This window comes from Synchiropus splendidus, chromosome 1 (genome assembly GCF_027744825.2).
Source record: "Synchiropus splendidus isolate RoL2022-P1 chromosome 1, RoL_Sspl_1.0, whole genome shotgun sequence".
NCBI lineage: Eukaryota > Metazoa > Chordata > Actinopteri > Syngnathiformes > Callionymidae > Synchiropus > Synchiropus splendidus.
The window spans coordinates 71412916-71430942 of NC_071334.1; the positions used below are offsets into that span (position 1 = coordinate 71412916).

General features: G+C 63.4%; 5 protein-coding genes across 6 annotated transcripts; 2 read left to right on the plus strand and 3 right to left on the minus strand.

The window, feature by feature from the left end:
• The first annotated feature begins 122 nt into the window (after positions 1-122).
• Positions 123-2116, plus strand: tsen34 (TSEN34 tRNA splicing endonuclease subunit). Its single transcript, XM_053880663.1, has 2 exons — positions 123-1835; positions 1903-2116. The coding sequence occupies exons 1-2, from the start codon at positions 1133-1135 to the stop codon at positions 2088-2090; spliced, it is 891 nt and encodes a 296-aa protein (XP_053736638.1). The 5' UTR covers positions 123-1132; the 3' UTR covers positions 2091-2116.
• Positions 2101-3476, minus strand: clrn1 (clarin 1). Its single transcript, XM_053880830.1, has 3 exons — positions 3182-3476; positions 2468-2647; positions 2101-2411 (listed from the first exon to the last, which is right to left on the minus strand). Exons 1-3 carry the CDS (start codon positions 3432-3434, stop codon positions 2146-2148), a joined length of 699 nt encoding a protein of 232 aa, XP_053736805.1. The 5' UTR covers positions 3435-3476; the 3' UTR covers positions 2101-2145.
• masp1 (MBL associated serine protease 1) lies at positions 3391-8495 on the plus strand. Its single transcript, XM_053880298.1, has 10 exons — positions 3391-3650; positions 3707-3923; positions 5141-5318; positions 5376-5507; positions 6356-6549; positions 6624-6771; positions 6844-6962; positions 7032-7113; positions 7176-7429; positions 7865-8495. Exons 1-10 carry the CDS (start codon positions 3646-3648, stop codon positions 8438-8440), a joined length of 1905 nt encoding a protein of 634 aa, XP_053736273.1. The 5' UTR covers positions 3391-3645; the 3' UTR covers positions 8441-8495.
• On the minus strand, positions 7659-10883 carry LOC128767994 (coagulation factor IX). Of its 2 annotated transcripts, none has more exons than XM_053880469.1 (9): positions 10543-10883; positions 10455-10479; positions 10281-10394; positions 10078-10212; positions 9776-10014; positions 9593-9707; positions 9326-9522; positions 8888-9013; positions 7659-8791 (listed from the first exon to the last, which is right to left on the minus strand). In XM_053880469.1, exons 1-9 carry the CDS (start codon positions 10843-10845, stop codon positions 8579-8581), a joined length of 1467 nt encoding a protein of 488 aa, XP_053736444.1. In that variant the 5' UTR covers positions 10846-10883; the 3' UTR covers positions 7659-8578. The 2 variants fall into 2 exon arrangements, with proteins under 2 accessions (XP_053736444.1, XP_053736434.1); XM_053880459.1 differs by having other exon boundaries at positions 7659-8830.
• Positions 10884-10977: 94 nt separating this feature from the next.
• On the minus strand, positions 10978-17809 carry LOC128767781 (diacylglycerol kinase delta-like). Its single transcript, XM_053880074.1, has 30 exons — positions 17632-17809; positions 16961-17071; positions 16811-16891; positions 16387-16491; positions 16194-16326; positions 16010-16116; positions 15826-15951; positions 15655-15757; positions 15428-15590; positions 15242-15350; positions 15039-15178; positions 14880-14961; positions 14727-14821; positions 14564-14663; positions 14169-14412; positions 13967-14101; positions 13775-13903; positions 13609-13705; positions 13430-13540; positions 13264-13360; positions 13085-13192; positions 12902-13015; positions 12708-12842; positions 12495-12646; positions 12292-12397; positions 12137-12229; positions 11946-12065; positions 11646-11763; positions 11431-11561; positions 10978-11359 (listed from the first exon to the last, which is right to left on the minus strand). Exons 1-30 carry the CDS (start codon positions 17764-17766, stop codon positions 11270-11272), a joined length of 3570 nt encoding a protein of 1189 aa, XP_053736049.1. The 5' UTR covers positions 17767-17809; the 3' UTR covers positions 10978-11269.
• Positions 17810-18027: the final 218 nt, after the last annotated feature.

The window sequence follows — 18027 nt, forward strand, 5'->3', positions numbered from 1 at the left end:
GTCGCTCCGCCCTCCTCCCCGTGAAGAAGGAAACAGGAAGTGAGCGTGCTTGAGAGACAGTCGGACTGCAGACGAGGCCGGCCTCACCGAAGCATGCGCCTGACCCTGGCCAAGTAGCCGCATGCTGCTGACATGTCATGATGTCGCTTTGCCGAGGTCAAGCCAGGCGTTTATTTCCGCCATCGACGACCGGAGGATCAGCGGTAAGACATGTCGATCCGACATTGTTTTGGCCCAACTGTGGAATGTCACTCGTCATCCCTTGTTCCTCAGACGTGCACGCTGGCGCCGAGTGCACCATTCCTGCGCTCAGACACGCCTCCGCTGCTGAAGCTGCGCGCACGGATCTCGCCCAACCAAGCTCGCGCCAAAACGAAAAATCCAACTCATTGGTCCCGTGGAAGTTAGAACGCAACCTCGTGTGTCGTTTCAAAATAAAGGCCTTTTGAAAATGATGCTCCAATTTCAAAAGGCCTCAAGTTTGGCCTCAAACGTCCTGGGCCACTTCCAGGGCTGAGTCCTAGACCAGTGGAATAGTGGTCCACCTCAGGGATTCCCCAAAATATCATTACAAATATGTACACATCCACATTCAATAAGCAGCACATGCAAAGGCTTTTACTTTGAAATGACACATGCTTCCTGGGTGTCTTCCAGGTGGATTTTCTAGGACGATACGGTATATTTCCGTGTCTTTTGCTTTGAAATCGGCTTCGCCTTGGCATTACCGTAATGCTCGCATTACACGCGCGTTGCATTGGTGCGGCCTTGACTCCAGTCACATTTGCGTCTGTTTGAGCCCCTGGGACTACAAGTTGCCTACAGGCGCGCGCGCATGTCGTCACTTCCCCTCGCCGGCACCGCACCGTGCACGTCACGTCCAAGCGCCAGCGACACCAAGCGAGCTCGCGACCGCAGCGTTTTCTCCGGTGGCTTGAGCTCCAGGTTCCACGTGACGGAGCGTGTGGAGCCGTTGGCGCCTCGCCGGAAGCAGGGTTTGGCCTCGTTCACACGGGTTTTCGCTGAGTACCGAGCCGCCCAGGGGAGCGCGTGGTGAGCTTCGCCGATTGTTCCTGACATTTAAAACCTAGAGCGCCGCTCCGTGGTTCCACATCCCGCGTGTCTGGCTGACATGCACGAGCCCGCGGCTCCTGCCGACGCCGTCGGTGGCTGCGACTCTGTCGCCCTCTTGTGGCGCTCGGCAGACCTGCGCGCGGCGCGACGGCGCGGCCTGGTGGGGGCGCTGGTGGGCTCCCTCGCGCGTGCCCCCAGACAGAACTCCAAACTGGGGCGGCCGCTGCTGCTGCTGCCTGAGGAGGAGGAAGTGCTGCGCCGGAGCGCCGCAGGTTGTGATGTCACGTCCGCTTCCCACCCTGCTCTGAGTCGGCAGGACGTTCCAGCGGCAGAGCGGCGTCAGCAGGTGGCGCTGTACGAGGCGGAGCAGCGGCGGAGCCACCAGCAGCAGCAGGCGCTGGCCCTGCAGGACAGGAAGTCCTGTCTGACCAGGGCCATGTGGTCGGCTGAGCCACAGGCCCCAGTCTGGTCCGCTCCCTCAGGACCCGCTCCACCAGACCGAGCCACGGCTGAGGACCTCCAGCGGCGGCTGACGGCGCTGGAGCAGGACTTTGTCTTCCCGCGCTCAGCCATGGCGGTGCAGCTCAGCACGGCCCGCGCGGGTCTGACCCACCGCCCGCTGTCCCGGCTCCCGTCGCAGACACCGGGTCCCGGCCGGGCCCCGCCAGACGCCAGACTCCGGGTCTTCCAGGACCTCAGAGAGCGGGGCTTCTTCCTCACCTCCGCTGGGAAGTTCGGCGGCGACTTCCTGGTCTACCCAGGTGTGTGCCCGCCCCCCTGCTCTGCTGGCCGCGGCTCCTCATGGCGCTCTCTCGCTCTGCTCCTCAGGGGATCCTGTCCGCTTCCACGCCCACTTCATCGCCGTCTGCCAGCCTCTGGAGCAGAGCGTCCGGCTGCTGGACCTCCTGGCTGTGGCCCGTCTGGGCTCCAACGTCAAGAAGACGGTGCTTCTGTGCTCGCCGGGCGCCGACGGCCTGGTGGTCTACACCTCGCTGCAGTGGAGCGGGATGGTCTGAACCTGCCAGAATAAAAGCTCCCTCGAACTCGGGCAGTGGCGGCTTTATTGAACCCTCAGTACAGCAGGTCCATGGCGCCGCCGCCGCCCTCCGCCGGCTTGGCCTCCCAGAAGGGCAGCCGGATCCCGGCCAGTCGGGTCAGCAGCGCGTTGAGGGCCTGGAGGAGGAGGACCAGCAGGAAGAGCCAGAAGCTGCGGCCGTAGCTCTCGCTGTAGGTCTGGAAGGTGAAGACGTCCTCGTTGACGTTGGAGATCCGCTCGGAGAGGTGGTGGAGCTTCACCTCGGAGGAGAAGAGCGCCATCACCAGGCCGCTGCACGCGCCTGCAACACAGCGGTCAGACCAGGCTCCGGGGGCTCGAGCGCGGCGCCGCACTCACATGACGCCAGGGTCCACAGGTAGAGCCCCCGAGGGCCGTGCAGCGCCTCCTGTGGCCGGCCGAAGGCGTTGAAGAAGAAGAAGGCGCAAGACAGAGACGAGAAGAGCAGCACCAGCCCACAGAAGAAGATGGTGGAGACGTGGAGGAGCACGGGCACCGAGGCCTGCAGCTGCGGGAAGACTGGACACACACAAAGGTCGGTGAGGGCATGACAAGACACCACACTGTGAGGACCTCGCCTGGCCGTCACCCTCTCCCCAGCCTCCCGCCCTGAACCTAAGCCTCCCAAACACACGGCTCTCCTGAACCGGACTGGAACCCAGCTAGTTTGACGTCTTCTTCCTCAAGTTGAGGTTTGGACCTGTGGGGACGGGCGAAAGGTCCCCACAAGGCAGTAGCAACAAGCACACAGAGACAGTTGGTGAGGCCATGGAGGACAGAACACACTGTGACAGAGCAGCCCTGGTTCTGAGCCAGTCAGGCAGAAACACTGCTGACCGGCCCGGGTGACCCCCTCAACAACAACACGGTGAGCACACGCTCTTCGGAGCGGCCCGTGGGCTCCTCCCTCTCTGTGGGCACCATGTTCGCGAGCCCTGCTCCACACCCGCGCTGTGCGCTCCGGACCCTCTTCTTCATCATAACTGGGTTTAAGCTGGGCGCCGAGTCCCGCGACAGGCGCGTGCGTGCGTGCGTGCGTGCGAGGCCACTCACAGGAGAAGCGGGACGCGCGGCCCCCCAGCCCGCACTGCTTCACCCGCTCCCCGCCGAAGAGTCCGTAGCTCAGGCCGCCCAGGAACTTGTCCAGCTCCGCCCCGGACGCGTTGACCAGCTCGGCTCCGGTCCGGCACAGCACCGTCCCCTGGACCCAGAGAGGCAGGCCGGTGGCCACCGCGGCGGCCAGCGCGCAGCACAGGCTCGAGAGGCCGCAGGTGCAGAAGAGCAGCCGCTTGTGTCGGCTCGGCATCGCGCTCCGCTGCGGCCCGGGAAACCAGAGGCGCCGCTGACGTCACCGTCGCCCTGACGACCGCGAGCGGCGGCGGCGGCCACCTGTTGCCGGGATGGTGACGTCAGAGCCGCGGCGAGGGTTTGAGGGCGGGTTCCCCGCCTGACGTGACGCCGCCCACGCGGGCTGCGCCGCTTGGCGCCATTTGTTCGGCGGGAGCGCAGCGGGAGACATGAGGTGAGTGAGGCGGCTCCGAGCGCGTGACGTCAGAGCGACATCTGCGGTCCCCACAGGACGGTGGCGCTGCTCTGCTGGCTGCTTCAGGCGCTGGGACTCCGCGCCCTGCCTCCGCTCCACGGGAGCCTCAGCTCGCCCAACTTTCCCGAGGCCTACCCTCCGGACTCGGCGCGGCTCTGGAACCTCAGCGTCCCGCACGGCTTCCGGCTCCAGCTCTACTTCAGCCACTTCCACCTGGAGCCGTCCCACCTGTGCCAGTACGACTACGTCCAGGTGAGAGTGGCTTCCCACGCTCTGGGCCGCAGGTCGGAGGTCGAGGCCGGCGGAGCGCGTGGCGCCGGAATGTTCTTCTCTAAATATTTGTGTGAGTCTGAGGGTCAGTGACCGGGTCTCTGGCTCCAGGCGCTGACGCCTGCCAGCTGCTCCCGACACTCACATTGCCTCCCATTCTCTCTTCCTGTGTGTGTTCATGGACTGACTTTGTGGGGACGTTTTGTCAGTTGGTTCAGGTTCAGGTGTTTTGGATGGAGCTGAGAAACCCACATCGATCCAGATGCGTTTCCATGACAACCACATCTCTCTATACACTGAAAACAGCACAATGGAGATTGACAGTGAGCTGAGTTTGGGATGTTTTTCAGGGCTTCTGAACCTTTGGGATCTCGGGGCCCACCTTGCCATGAACAAATGGCCCCCTCAAGTTGTTGGAAATCCCCCTCCCGTGTACGTCCGTTCTCTCGTGAGAATGACTGGCCAGAATCCAACACGTTATATCCAAGATTTATTCCCTGGCAGAGGAGTGGAATACACGGGCAGAATTCTGGCTCAGCAACTACGCCTGACTGAGCCTGAGCAGAAGTCCGGTAGAGGCACAAAACACTATCGGAGGTCTTGACCCTTGATACACCAAAGTTCCTCCACGTGGCCTGCGTCCCCGTCCCATTGGTCCTCAGCTGCTGACGCCAGTCCTGGTCGCTGGCGCCCTCGTAGCCATGGCAACGACCCCAAGGCATGCGCCCCTGTTCCGGACCCCGGCGGCTCTTATCAGGAGCAGCTCTGGTCTGGTCCAGCCTCCTCCGTCTGACCTAAAGAGTTTGCTCCTCCAGTGTGCTTCACTCCCGTGTGAATGAAAGAACAGTGTTTCCTGTAGGGGGCGCCATCACTTTCTTCATCACTGTTTCTGTCCAAGAACTTCTCCATAGTTGGTGACTTCACTGACTCACTACTGCCACCATACGTGGCTCATGGGTTAAAGCTGAGCCTCTCACGGTCCAGAGGGGTGGAACAAGCAAACCTCCAGGGGCCCTGTAGGGGGCGCTGGCGGCCCTTACAGGGCCTGTGGTTGAGCATCACTGCACCAGGTGATGTCTGTTGGTACCAGGTGATGACCAACTGTGACTCCAGTCCGGTCTAATCCAGGCCAGGTCCCATCACTCTCTCATAATAAACTACCACCTCCCATGATGCTTTGCCTGTGTGTGTGTGTACAGGTGGAGGCGGAGGGTCAGACGCTGGCGCTGTTCTGCGGCCGCGAGGACACAGACACCGAGTCTGTGCCGGGCACTGGGGTCATCACGTCACCTGGAACCTCCCTGTCCGTCTCCTTCCGCTCCGACTTCTCGGACGAGGAACGTTTCTCGGGCTTCCTGGCTCACTACAGTGCCACAGGTGGGTCAGAGGTCAGAGGTCAGGCCGCGACTCCTGGGCGCCTCTCTTCCTCCACAGACGTGGACGAGTGCGAAGGTGCCACGGAGCAGGACCCGCCCTGCGATCACCTCTGTCACAACTACATCGGAGGCTTCTACTGCTCCTGTCGCCACGGTTACCAGCTGCACGCCGACAACCGCACCTGCCGAGGTCAGAGTGGGCGTGGCTTAGCGCGAGCATGACTTTGTGACGGGTGTCACGGCCTGATGCGCTTTACCCACTGACCTTCACTGGTGAGCGCGTGCGCCCATGGTTCCATGGCGCACAGGCGGTGAAGTCTTTCTTAGCTTAGTTTCTTTACTTCCAGAGTCTAGATGAAGACACTGTAGGCTTTATATGATATTGCAGTTGTTTTTTTTTTTAATCCAACAACACAGCGGGACGCTGCGCCACGGTCCACGTGGACCTGGTTGAGGGCAGCTGAGCTCCCTCCTGCTCCTCTGAATCCAAGTCCGGGAGAAAAGTTTCCCACACACTCCGTATCTATTGTGTCGGAAGCCACAATAACGCTGCGTTCAAACATGATAAGAGCAGACAGAAGCCTACTAAATGACAAATATTGATTCTTTTAATAATAATAATAATAATAGCCAAGAATCACTCGCAGGCATCATAGCAGGTGCGCCGGAGTGCACGTGGGTGCCTTCCTGCTGCAGCACCTCCTGACACGCCGATCGTTTCCAGGTTTCACTGCGACACATCGACAACTATGGCAAAAATCGCACAATCTTACACCATATAATCAGTAAACACAAGTTGCAGAAGATCCGGTTCCAGCACCGGAACTTCCAGCGGACCAGATCAGGCAGTGACAGCGGGGGCGGATCAGAGCCGGAGACAGCCAGTGCTCCTATCGCAGATCAGTCATGAAAACAGTTAGCGACTGGACAGCTGTGGTGACATCACCTCCACCTGAAGAAGGAGCGTTTCAGTGTCGTGAACAGGCGCTGCAGGTTCGCCGACCTCTGCTGACCTTTGGTGACCTCTGGCGTCAACAGTGGCGTGCGGCGGCCGGCTGCGGGAACCTTCCGGAGCGCTCAGCAGCGTGGACTTCCCCTCGCCGTACCCCAAGAGCTCGGAGTGTCGTCACGTGATCCAGGTGGAGGCGGGGCTGCGGCTGCGGCTGCACTTCGACCCGCTCTTCGACGTGGAGGACCATCCCGACGTGCGCTGCCCCTACGACCACGTCAAGGTGCTGCGCCGGCCGCGGCCGCTCGCCGCTCCCGGCCTCACCTGCGTGTTCCTGTGTGTGTTGGGGGGGGGCAGATTGAGGTGGAGGGAGGAGTCCTGGGTCCGTTCTGCGGCACCCGCTCGCCAGGAACCCTGGTGGTGGACGGGAACGTGGCAGTGGTGCTTTTTCACAGCGACAGCTCCGGAGAGAACCGCGGCTGGAGACTCACCTACTCTGCTGAGGGTGAGACGCGCTCGCTCGCTCGCACGCACGCACGCACGCACGCACGCCGCTTCACCGGTCGTCCTCCCACAGGAAGTGGCTGTCCGCCGCCGCCGCGCCCGGCACACGGGATCATCAGTCCCGACCAATCAGAGTACTCCTACAGAGACCAGGTGCTGGTCACCTGCTCGCCGGGATTCAGGCTCCTGAAGGTTGGTGGCGCCACCTGAGGCGGCGGGAGGCCTGCTGCTCCCCCTGCTGGTCAAGTGTCTGTGTTGCAGGGAGACGGAGAAGCGGTGGAGCAGCTGCAGACCGAGTGTGGGGCCGACGGCCGCTGGTCCCAGGAGGAGCCCGTCTGTGCAGGTGAGTGGCGGGGGAGGGGCCGGCGGGGCCTTCCCGAGCTGACGGACGCACCTGTGTTGCAGCGGCGGACTGCGGAAGGCCCCGCCGGCCCCTCCCCCGCCAGGCCAAGAGGATCGTGGGGGGCCGAGCGGCAGAGCCCGGCTGGTTCCCGTGGCAGGTTCTGCTCAGCGTGGAGGACTTGTCCCGCGTCCCTGAAGACCGCTGGTTTGGCTCCGGGGCCCTGCTGTCCAGGTCCTGGATCCTGACCGCCGCCCACGTGCTGCGCTCTCAGCGGCGGGACGCCAGTGTCGTGGCTGTGGCGCCCGAACACGTGAAGGTGCGTCGGCCGCGGGAGGCAACCGGAGCCGCCTGCTGCGGGTGTGATTGTTTGTTCTGCCTCATGGGGACCAGTTCTCCACAACACACTCTCCTCGTGGGGACCTTCTGCCGGTGACTTCTGACTTCAAACTCACTGGCTCTGTGCTCCTGGTCCAGGTCAGCCGTGTGTTTGGGTTGATGGTCCCCACAGGGATAGAGCGAGCGAGAGAGAGAGACAAACGCACATGTGTCCGGGCTTGTTTATACCGCCTCATGGGGACCTTACGTCTTTGTGCGGACCGGCAAAAGGTCCCCACAGGTCCAACCCTCAGTTTGAGGGTGAAGACTTCAAACTCACTGGCACTGAGGTCCAGGTCAGCCGTGTGTTTGGGTTGATGGTCCCCACAGGGATAGAGCGAGAGACAAACGCACGTGTGTGTGTGTGTGCGCGCAGGTGTACCTGGGTCTGCTGGACTACCAGGACCAGGCCACGTGGTCCAGTGTCCCGGTGGAGCGGATCCTTCTTCATCCCGACTTTCGGCCGGACAACTACCACAGCGACCTGGCTCTGCTGAAGCTGCGCGTGCCGGCGCCGCTGAGCGACGCGGTCCAGCCCGTCTGTCTGCCGGCGCCACGGCCGCACCACCTGCCGCCCCCCGACACCCTGGGCCTGGTGGCGGGCTGGGGCCTGTCCCAGTCTGCGGCCTCGGGCAGCGGGAGCCGGCTGCAGTACGTCAAGCTGCCGGTGGTGGCGCAGGAGGAGTGTCGCGCCAGCTACGCCTCGCGCTCGCGCAGCTACAACATCAGCGACGGCATGTTCTGCGCCGGCTTCCTGGAGGGGGGGCGGGACACGTGCCTGGGCGACAGCGGGGGGGCCTTTGTGATGGAGGAGGCGGGCGGCTGGGCCGTGATGGGGCTGGTGTCCTGGGCCGGACCGGAGGAGTGCGGCAGCCGCAGAGTGTACGGGGTCTACACGCGCGTGGCCCATTACGTCCACTGGATACGCAACCAGACGCAGGACGCCCTCTAGTGGCGCCGCCCTTTTGTCACGTGAGCTTGTCAAATAAACCCAATCTCGCGAGCGACGCGGCGTGGTGGTGGTCGTCCTGGAGCGCCAGCACCGCGCTCAGACAGACACCCTCGAGCAGACGTGGGGTTTCCAGTGGATTTATGGCGAGGGGGCGGGGCCGGCCGGGGTCAGCGCCGCCATGGTGTCGGCGATCCAGCTCAGGTAGTTCCCCCCCAGCCGCGTGTAGACGCCGTACTTGCCCGGCGCGGCGCATCTCTCGCCCCAGCTGACCACGCCGGTCAGGAACCAGGTGCCTCGGTAGTGGACCATGAAGGGCCCGCCGCTGTCCCCGCTGCAGGAGTCCCGGCCGGCCTGCAGGAAGCCGGCGCAGAACATGTTGTCTGTGATCACCTGCAGGAGGAGGCGCAGGCGTCAGCCGGGAGGAGCCGCCCGCCCACAGAGCCCTACCTGCTCCGTGGAGCCGCTGCAGTCCCGGTGACTGACCACCGGCAGCGCCACGCGCCGGAGGAAGCGGGACGAGCGTCGCATGTAGCTGGTGGCGCCCCAGCCGGTGACCAGGCCGCGGTTCCCCTCCTGCCGTCACACACACACACACAGGTTTGTCTTCCTGTCTCAGCGAGGACCCGCATGGCCATCGCCCCTGAACCCAACCATCTCAGACACGTGGCTCGACTGCGCCTTGACTCTGAACCAAACTGAAACCCAGTGATAATGACTCGGCTGGTAGCTTTGACCCTCAAACTGAGGCTTGACACAGTGAGGACCTCCCTCTGTTGGTTGATGAGCGGAGCCCAGCTCCAGCTCTGTTGGTTGAAACCTCACACGGGTCCTCACAAGGACAGGGAGGCACACAGACAGGTCGGGGGGCGGCTGGCCTTGCCTCACCCTCAGCAAGTATCGGGACAGGTGCGGGTCGGGCAGACACGCCGGCACCGCGGTGGGGCCCCAGAGCACCGGCCGAGCCAGGAGCACCAGGGCCAGGTCGCTGTCGAAGGTGAAGGCGTGGAAGTGAGGATGCAGCACCACCTGCTGGACATGGATCAGCTGCTCTCCAGGGTCCGGCCGCTGCTTGTCCAGGTCCCCTGCGCGCGCGCGCACACACACACACACACGTCAGTCACCCGCCACGGTCACACGCGGCGGCGGCCGCACCGATGGTCACGTGATCGGCAGCCTCCTGGAAGCAGTGCGCAGCGGAGACGATCCAGCGGTCCGACACCAGCGTCCCGCCACAGAAGCCGTAGCCGTCCGCCCTGCGGATCAGGACCTGCACACAGCACAGCCGGGCTCACGACCGGCGGCCCACGCGTCTCGGACCGGGACGTGCGTGGAGACCTGCCACGGGCTGCCCCCTCTCTTCTCCAGAGCCCCGCCCACAATGCGTGGCGTCGCCTCATCTGGCCACGCCCACTCGCTGTGATTTCCACCGAGAGCTGAACTGTTCACTGGCGCTGGAGGCTCGGTCCAGGTGACGTTGGCCCAGGTGACGTTGGCCCCGGTGACGTCAAAGAGACCTCCCCGTGAGCGTCCCGGCTGCAGTGCTGCCACCTGCTGGCGGCCACAGGGAAAGGCCACTGTGGGCGCAGGATTAGGCTGAGGTGAGTGAGAGAGTGCGTGCGTGCGTGCGTGCGTGTCACCAGTGGCCTCGCAGCGACGACCGTCCGCCTCCAGTGTGTAACCGTCGGCGCAGCCGCACTGCACCGTGGCGCCCCCTGGAAGGTCCCTGCAGTACTGCATGCATCCGCCGTTCTGGTAGCGGCACTGCAGCGCGTCTGCCGTGGGAGAGCGGCTGTGAGGACCAGAGCCTGGAGCACCTAGCGCCTGCGCAGACCGCGGTTACCGGAGTCGCAGGTCCTGCCGCGGAAGCGAGGCGGACACAGGCACACGAAGCTTCCCCGCTCCAGAGAGCAGAGGCCGCCGTTCTGACACGGGTCGCTCCTGCAGGGGTCGGGACCTGAGAAGCAGAAGCGCTCAGTGACGCCTGGCGGCAGCGGCTCTGGCGCGCCCAACTCACTGGTGTAGCGGAACCAGAACTCCAGCTGTGGAGGCAGGAGAGCGGGTGAGCACAGGCGCACTCTCGCGCGCCGACTGCCGCCACCTACCGACTTCTCTGGCGTCTGGAAGATCTCGGCCGCCTCCTCCTGGGAACACGCCTCCTCGTAACACTCCCTCTCCAGGTTCCCCGGCAGCAGCTCCTCCAGGAGGAGCGAGTTGGCCCGGCGCCACCTGCTGGCGGACGAGCGAAGCCACTGTCGGGCTGCGGCCGGCCGCAGAAAGAGGGAGCGCGGGGAGGTTAGCGTTAGCATGTGTGCGCGTGAGCCCTCCAGGGAGCCGCAGCGCAGCAGGCTGCAGAGCAGCAGCAGCAGCTCCAGCACGGACATGTGGCTCCTGCGGGACCCGATCATGACCCGAGCCCAGCGCCAGCCGGAGATCCTGCTCGGCGCGGTGCGGCTGATGGTTAACCCGACAGTCAACACTGGTGACGCAGCAGGGGGTCCAAGGTCCGAGGGGCCTCAACACAGCCAGGTCTACAGCAGTTGAAGTTGCCACACCAACTTTATTGATCCGCTGGACAGCTGGACCTGCAGAGGGCGCTGCCGAGCAGACCTAAGGCACGAGGGGTTGGAGCTGGCGAGAGCAAGTCTCGGAAGTAAAAAGCTCACGTTTGCCAATAAAAAAGTCAAAGGTCTTAAATAGATTTGTCGGAGGACAGAAGCGATGCTGTCATCGAGCCACCCCGACTCCTGCGCCTCTCCAAGGTCAGGCCAACCACCTCAGGTGAGGGGGCGGGGCAGCAGAGGTAGGCTTGCTCCACGGGAGGTCAGCGGCTCAGGCTTCGCTGGCGCTGCTGCTCCTGTTCAGCTCCCTGATTCCCTGCAGGATCCTCTTCATGTGGCCCACCTTGGTCACCCCGAGGTCCTGACACACACACACACACACACACGCACACAGTCAGAGCTCCCCCACCCACACACGCAGGGGAGCCGTACCTTCAGGTCCCTCCTCTCCAAGTGGACGAGCTCCGCCCCCTGGATGTCATGTCGGAGGAAAATGTCCTTGTACTCAGCCAGACACAGGAGCTCCAGCCAGGCCCCCACCTCCTCCGTGCCCCACTGGTGGACTGAGCGCAGGAAGTGAGGGGGAGAAAGGAAAACACCCAGTGAGGTTTGTACAGCTGACACACAGAACCGGACGGAGCTGGTACCTGGGAGGGAGCACGTGCTGCAGGCCTCCTTGTTCTTGTTCATCTTGTCCTTCTTGAACTTGGGAACCAGGCGGAACTTCCCACTGCGACCTCGTTTCGAGAAGTCGTTCAGCTGACCCTGTGGCACAGAACCAGGGGTGAGACGGACGGAACCGGGGGAGAGACGGCGGGCGAAACCAGGGGAGAGTTGGTCTGAACCAAGGGTGAGACGGGCGAAACCAGGGAAGAGACGGACAGAGCCAGGAGAGAGACAGACATAACCAGGGGTGAGACGGTCGGAACCAGAGGAGGCCGTCCTACCTCATGGTCCAGCAGGTCGACGACAGAATTCAGCCAAGGCACCTCGGCCAGCCGGGGCAGCAGTTGCACCACCGAACCCAGCGCCATGTTTAGCTGGTCCTGCTGGGGCGGGTCCAGCAGCTGCAGGATCACAAACACACGTCATTATCATCATCTTGCTGACCAAATGCTGTCAGTGAGCAGACGACTACCATGGACATCTTCCCAGCCAACAGCAACTCTGTTTCGCTCAGCAGGGCCTTGACGTTCTCCACCAGGTGGACCACCACGCCGCGGTTCAGTTCCTGGGCACAATGCAGGACCAGGTTCAGCAAGTGCCAGTGGCGGACGGTGGACGGCGACTTACCCCCGAGTCCTCGGCGTACGCCACGTCCATGGCCTTGGAGCTGGCATTGACCACATGGGCCAGTTCTTGCTCCATGTGGTGGTGAGACTGGGCCACCTCCCGGATACTGTGAGCAGAAACACTCGCAGCCGTGACGCAAGCAGCCGAGACGCTAGCAACTGTGACGCTAGCAGCCGCAATGCTCGCAGGAGAGACACACTCACCTGTGAATGAGCGCTGCCGCTGTCAGGGCGAACTCCCGCACCAGTGCCGCAGCCTCCTCTGGGACCGGATGGGTTGGAGCGCTGGACTGAGGAGGGCGCAGGAACTCGCCCTTCTGCTTGTCCTCCCAGGACTTGAGCGTGCTCTCAAAGGCCTGCGGCACATGGCGGCACACGTCAGCAGGTCAGCGCCGCCAGTGACCCCGGAGCACTCACCCGGTCCCGAGTCAGCGTCTGAGTTCGGTTCTTGTGGATGATCTTGATGTAGCCGGGCGGCTGGACCCAGGCCTCGCCATCCACCTGCACCGGGACGCCTTCGTCCCCCAGGATGGTGATCTTCACGGTCCGACACTGAGCCAGAGACCACTGAGTGTGAGCGGACGGACAGACGGGTGGACGGACGGACAGACCTGTGCGATCCGGTGGTGCTGCAGGTTGATGACCCGGGACACAGCCATCTGCATGCTGCCAAACACGGCCACCACCTCCAGGACCTTGTCATCGAAGGACGGCGCCGAGAACGTCTGTGACAGGAGGAGAGCGCCGTGAGCGTGTGTCGAGCGGGCGATGTCACAACGCCGCTGGGCTCTTACGTCGTCCTCCTTGGTTCCGCCCCAGAAGTTGGTTCCTCCAGCGTAACTGGGGATGTTCAAGACAGCGATGCCCTGGAGACTGGGCAGCGGGATGGGCCGCCCGTCACACTGTCTCACACACACGCACGCACGCACGCATCACTGTGCTGTCTCCTCCACCTGCACCTGCAAGTCCTGACCTCCAGCAGGACACGCTGCTCCAGGTTCCTGTAGGTTCTGTGCAGCAGCTCCTTGGTGCCCAGGACCCCATACCACATCATGTTCTTGGTCCGGCTCCTGGAGTCACAGCATGGAAGCAGCTGAGCCTCTGAACCGGCCCGAGACTCAGTCCACCTCCCTTCCTACCTGCACTTCTCCGGGTGCTCGTCCCGTTTGTTGTTGAAATCCAGAGAGATCTTGGCGTCCAGTCCGATTCCAAAGTAGTTGTTCATCACACATTTCTCGGTGTAGCAGTCCCTGACACACACACACACACACACACAGGTCGCACACGTGACGGCCAGCGCCGGGGGAACATCACCTACATGCTATCTGGGTCACAACTGAGGGGGTCGGCGTTGACCAGGAGACGCGTGATGACAGCGCTGGTGGAGAGGGACCCGGAGAGACCAGCGCGAAGAGCTGCACACAGTCAGGGAGGAGTCGGAGGGTGAGACAGTGAGGGTGAGACAGTGAGAGCCAGCGAGTTACCTGGGTACAGAATCTTTGTGTTCAGCATTGGCATCTTCTCATGACTTCCTGCCTGAACAGGAAGTGATGCAGAGCTGCCCAACGGCAGACTTCCTTTACCGATCAGCTTCTCACACGGTGACTTGCCAACTGAAACACAGGCGCGAGTCACACCTGCACTGACATGCGGGGAGCTGTAGGAGTGTCACTGACCTCCATGTCTCTGTTTGTAGCTCTGGCCCGACGTCAGCGTCTCAGCGTCTTCCTCCTCCTCCTCCTCCTCCTCCCCCCGGCCGTGAGCCGCAGTAAAGACCTGCTGCTGAGTCTGAGCGTTCTGCTCGTCCACCGCTGTCGCACACACACACACACACACTTGCAGAGTCAGGGCGGCCGCAGCCACAGGAAGTGAGCTCACCTCTCTCTGTGTGCTCAATGATCTGGCGGATGGCTTTCTTCAGGCTGTTGGCCCTCAGCATCAGCTGCTCCCGGGGCCGGAACATGGGGGGCCGCGGGGAGCAGGGCGGGGGAGGCGGGGCCAGTGAGACCAGCCCGTCGCCTTCTTCCTGCTCCTCGGCGATGGTGGGGGGGGCGCTGGAGGCCCGAGACTCCTCGTTCAGAGTCCTGAGCAGCGAGTCCAGTTTCTCCTTCAGGACGCAGCACTGCCAACACACACACACACACACACACACACACACACACACACACACCTTTGTCTCGCTCTCTTTGTGGGGACCTCCCCGACCATTCTGAAGACCTCAGGCTGGGGAAAGGGAAATACAAGCAGGTGTGTGTGTGTGTGTGTGTGCCCACCTTGGTCGCCATGGCTTCAGACTCCACCGAACCCTCCGTGTTCTTCTCGTACGCTCTCCCGACCCGAGCAACGAAATCCTTCACGGTCTCACACAGGACCCTGAGAGGGTCCACACAGAGACGTCAGCGTGCAGCTGGGACACACGTACACACACGCACGCACCTGGCCGAGGAAATGACAACGGCGTGCTGGTCCGAGGTCAGGATCTTGGTCAGGTGGGCCGCCACCGAGTCCTCGTAAGTCAGGATCTGCTGCACCTAAACACAGTGGCGCATCAGCGCACGCCACAGCGGGGGGCGGAGCCGTGGCGCTCACCTCCGAGTCATCGCCATCGCAGTCCTCGGTGGATCCTGAATGTTTCTGAGGGAACTTGGTCTCATACACCATGATGCTCCACCTGCACAGGGAGACAGGTCCGGGTCCCACCGGGTCTCCACACCCTGGACATCCCAACCCCGCGACCCGCAAACTGACCTGTCCAACATCTTGGTGCTGGCCCGCTCCAGCTTTTCCAGAATCTGCGGCAGCTGCGTGTCGTCATCGCAGGCCGAGCCCCAGCCCAGCACCCGGGCCAGGTCGTTGCCGGTGCCCAGAGGGAGGACGCCGAGCTGACACTGGGACACACGCACGCTGGTGAGGGGCTCCGGGTCCCGCTGCCGCGGCCCCTGTCTGCTCACCTGCTTGTGCAGCATCAGGGCGTCGATCTCCGACAGCACCCAGCCCACGCTGCCGTCCCCTCCGCACACCAGGATCCTGAAGGTGTCGAACCTCTGGAAGAGCCGCAGACTGAGAGAAGGAGGCGGGCGTCAGCGAGGGGGGGGGGCGGGGCGCGTCCCGGCTGGCAGCCCGGAGCAGGCTCTCACCCCAGGTGCGGCCCTCCGTTCATCAGGTCGAACACCTGCGCCGGGTTCAGCAGCTGCTTGAAGCGACGCAGGAACTTGACGCCCTGGTTGTCTCCGCTCTTGGAGTTGACAAAGACCAGCAGAGGACTGGTGCAGGACGGGGGACAAGAGGCCTTCCAGAAGCCTACGGGAGGGGCCAGAGGAGCGTGAGCGGGGGCGGCGGCGGGCCGGGCGTGGCCGTTACTCACCGTCCGAGTCGATGCTGTTGAGCGCGGTGGGAGGGATGACCGACACCTTGCACTGACCCAGAGGACACCTGCTGGACACCTGCTCCCTGCAGGCGGAGTGGACCTGCGGGCGCAGAGAGGCGTGAGGAGCGGCGGCGTGAGCAGCTGAGACGGCCAGGAGGCGGGGCTCACCATGGCCTTGCACCACAGGCAGCGCCAGTCCTGCAGCCGCAGCACGCTGCCGCAGGTGCGCTCGCACACGCCGCACTTGGCTGACACCGGCAGGTTCCCCTCCAGCCACTGATGCGGCATCGACACCTGGGAGCGGACCAGCGTGAGCCTGCGTGCGCGTGTGTGGCGGGGGGGAGCCACTCACCCCGTCCTCGTCCTCCATGATGTCTCGGCCGACCGACGCCAGAGTCGTCCACTTGCAGTTGTTGGTGGCTCGAACCGCACAACGTTTGTGGGCCTTGAACTTGCACACTGCCACAGAGACACAGGACAGCGTCAGGGCTCAGCGGGGTGGGCGGGGCGGGGCGGGGCGGGCGGGGTGGAGCTACCTTCACAGGACAGGCCGTGCGAGGTGACGCCGGACAGCGCCTCCCTGCAGACGTTGCAGTAGGTGGGGCGGGCGTGAGAGCAGGCGTACCAGTTGTGCAGCCCGCTGAAGTGCTCCATGCTGTACTGGGTGGACTGGGCGGGACAGCAGCAGGGTCAGGGTCCTGGTCGGAGGCGGGCGCAGCGGCAGCTCACCTCGTAGTTGTGGCGGTTCTGGACGCTGCGCAGCGCTGCCATCCACTCCTCCATCTCCTTCCTGTTGTCGGAGCAGAGCACCAGGCGTCTGCAGGGCGTGATCACCTGCACGCACACACCGTCACCACCAGGAGGCCACAGCGCACGCAGCCCAGTCGCACTCCAAACAGGACACTAGTGCACGGAGCCCTTCACCCGGGCTGTGACCCGGCGCCCTGCTCAGGCACACGCCAATAACACATGAAGGAAGCAACCGGGCAGGAAGTACAGCCGGAACTGAGCCCCTTCAAATTAAAAGACAGACCTTCCATAACAATACGAAACAATGAGGACGGAGTCTGTTGCGCAATGATGTCATCAGAGAGGAGGTCACATGACGGGTGACATCACGTGGGCAGACGGACGGACGCTGGGACGGACTCACCGTGAAGCTGTTGTTGACGTTCTTGGTGCTGGACTCGGCCACGCTGGCGTCCGTCAGGTCCACCTCATCGAAGATGATGGACTGGAGGACACACACACACACACTGCTTCAGCCTCACGCTGCTGCTCCTCGGCCGGGCCGTGACGTCACCTTGGCGGTCTGGGCGTAGTACAGCGTCCGTCCTCGCAGCTTGAAGTAGCGTCTCTTCCAGCGCTGGAAAGAGCTGGTCTGCTTCAGCAGGTTCCCCTCCTTCAGAAGCGTCTGGAACACACAAGCGGCTCGGCGGTAAGAGCCTCGCGCGCGCGCGCTCGCTCGCTCGTGAGAGTCTCATGACCGCCACAAGAGACGCTCGGATCCTCCAGGAGGGCGGGCGCGCGCGCGAGGCCACCCATGACGTCACCGAGCCGAACCGCGTGCGCGAGCAGGCGGAGCTCGAGGGCGGGGGCCTCCAAACCCACCGGCTAACATTAGCCACATTAGCAGCGAAGACCCGCTGGTTCCGTCCAACCTCGGTGTCGAGACGCTGCCGCCGCTCTGAGGTCGGAACAGGACCCAGACTGGGGATGCTCCTGGACTCACTGGGCCCTGGAGCCATTCGAACCTCAACCTCCGAGTATCCGAGCCGTGGATCCGGATCACAGACGCCAACTGGACCGTCGTGGCCCGGAGGCGGTTCCGATGGCCACGTAAACACGGACGTCTGACCCACGAACCACACGACGGGTTCGGGGGTTAGCCGTCCAACTGGGTCCACTGAGAGCGATCCGGGCGGAGGGCTTCGGAACCCCCGCGCTGGATCGACCGGATCTAACGGTTCCTACCTGGCTGCGGATCTGACCGGACGTCGACACTTTCCGGATGAGCTTCGGCGGAGTTCCCGGCTCCTGCTCCGGCTCGCTGTCCGACGACTCGTCCGGGCACCGGGCAGCGGTGGAGCCCGGTTCTGGTTCCGCCATTAGACCACCCGGTAGGACCAGGGTGGGAACGCCCCCCAGCGGCGGAGCCTCTGCAGCACAGATGAAGCAGAGGGCGCTTGGTGACCTCTGGTGGTCCGAATGAGTCACTGCAACAACAACAACAATCTGGAGAAGGCTGGCGGGCGGAAGTGGAACTGCTCCGAAGCCTCAGCCTCCGGTCTTTCCTCCCGTCTAGATTGACACCGGCACAGTAAGCCTGACCCTCATGGAGTATCGATTTCTCACCAATAACAATCGATC

What these genes read in the sequence shown, in the direction of transcription:
- masp1 (XM_053880298.1), top strand. An exon ending in CGACAACCGCACCTGCCGAG is followed by an intron (nt 5,508 to 6,355) that starts GTCAGAGTGGGC and finishes TGGCGTCAACAG; the next exon opens with TGGCGTGCGGCGGCCGGCTG. An exon ending in TGGCGCCCGAACACGTGAAG is followed by an intron (nt 7,430 to 7,864) that starts GTGCGTCGGCCG and finishes GTGTGCGCGCAG; the next exon opens with GTGTACCTGGGTCTGCTGGA.
- LOC128767781 (XM_053880074.1), bottom strand. Translation starts at nt 17,766, where the DNA reads ATGGCGGAACCAGAACCGGGCTCCACCGCTGCCCGGTGCCCGGACGAG. An exon ending in GCGGAACCAAGGAGGACGAC is followed by an intron (nt 13,016 to 13,084) that starts GTAAGAGCCCAG and finishes CTCCTGTCACAG; the next exon opens with ACGTTCTCGGCGCCGTCCTT. An exon ending in TGGCTGGGAAGATGTCCATG is followed by an intron (nt 12,066 to 12,136) that starts GTAGTCGTCTGC and finishes GTGATCCTGCAG; the next exon opens with CTGCTGGACCCGCCCCAGCA.
- clrn1 (XM_053880830.1), bottom strand. Translation starts at nt 3,434, where the DNA reads ATGCCGAGCCGACACAAGCGGCTGCTCTTCTGCACCTGCGGCCTCTCG. An exon ending in CCGCGCGTCCCGCTTCTCCT is followed by an intron (nt 2,648 to 3,181) that starts GTGAGTGGCCTC and finishes GTGTGTGTCCAG; the next exon opens with TCTTCCCGCAGCTGCAGGCC. An exon ending in CCTGTGGACCCTGGCGTCAT is followed by an intron (nt 2,412 to 2,467) that starts GTGAGTGCGGCG and finishes GCTGTGTTGCAG; the next exon opens with GCGCGTGCAGCGGCCTGGTG.
- LOC128767994 (XM_053880459.1), bottom strand. Translation starts at nt 10,845, where the DNA reads ATGATCGGGTCCCGCAGGAGCCACATGTCCGTGCTGGAGCTGCTGCTG. An exon ending in TCCAGACGCCAGAGAAGTCG is followed by an intron (nt 10,480 to 10,542) that starts GTAGGTGGCGGC and finishes CTGCCTCCACAG; the next exon opens with CTGGAGTTCTGGTTCCGCTA. An exon ending in TGCCGATCACGTGACCATCG is followed by an intron (nt 9,523 to 9,592) that starts GTGCGGCCGCCG and finishes GCGCGCGCGCAG; the next exon opens with GGGACCTGGACAAGCAGCGG.
- tsen34 (XM_053880663.1), top strand. Translation starts at nt 1,133, where the DNA reads ATGCACGAGCCCGCGGCTCCTGCCGACGCCGTCGGTGGCTGCGACTCT. An exon ending in CGACTTCCTGGTCTACCCAG is followed by an intron (nt 1,836 to 1,902) that starts GTGTGTGCCCGC and finishes TCTGCTCCTCAG; the next exon opens with GGGATCCTGTCCGCTTCCAC.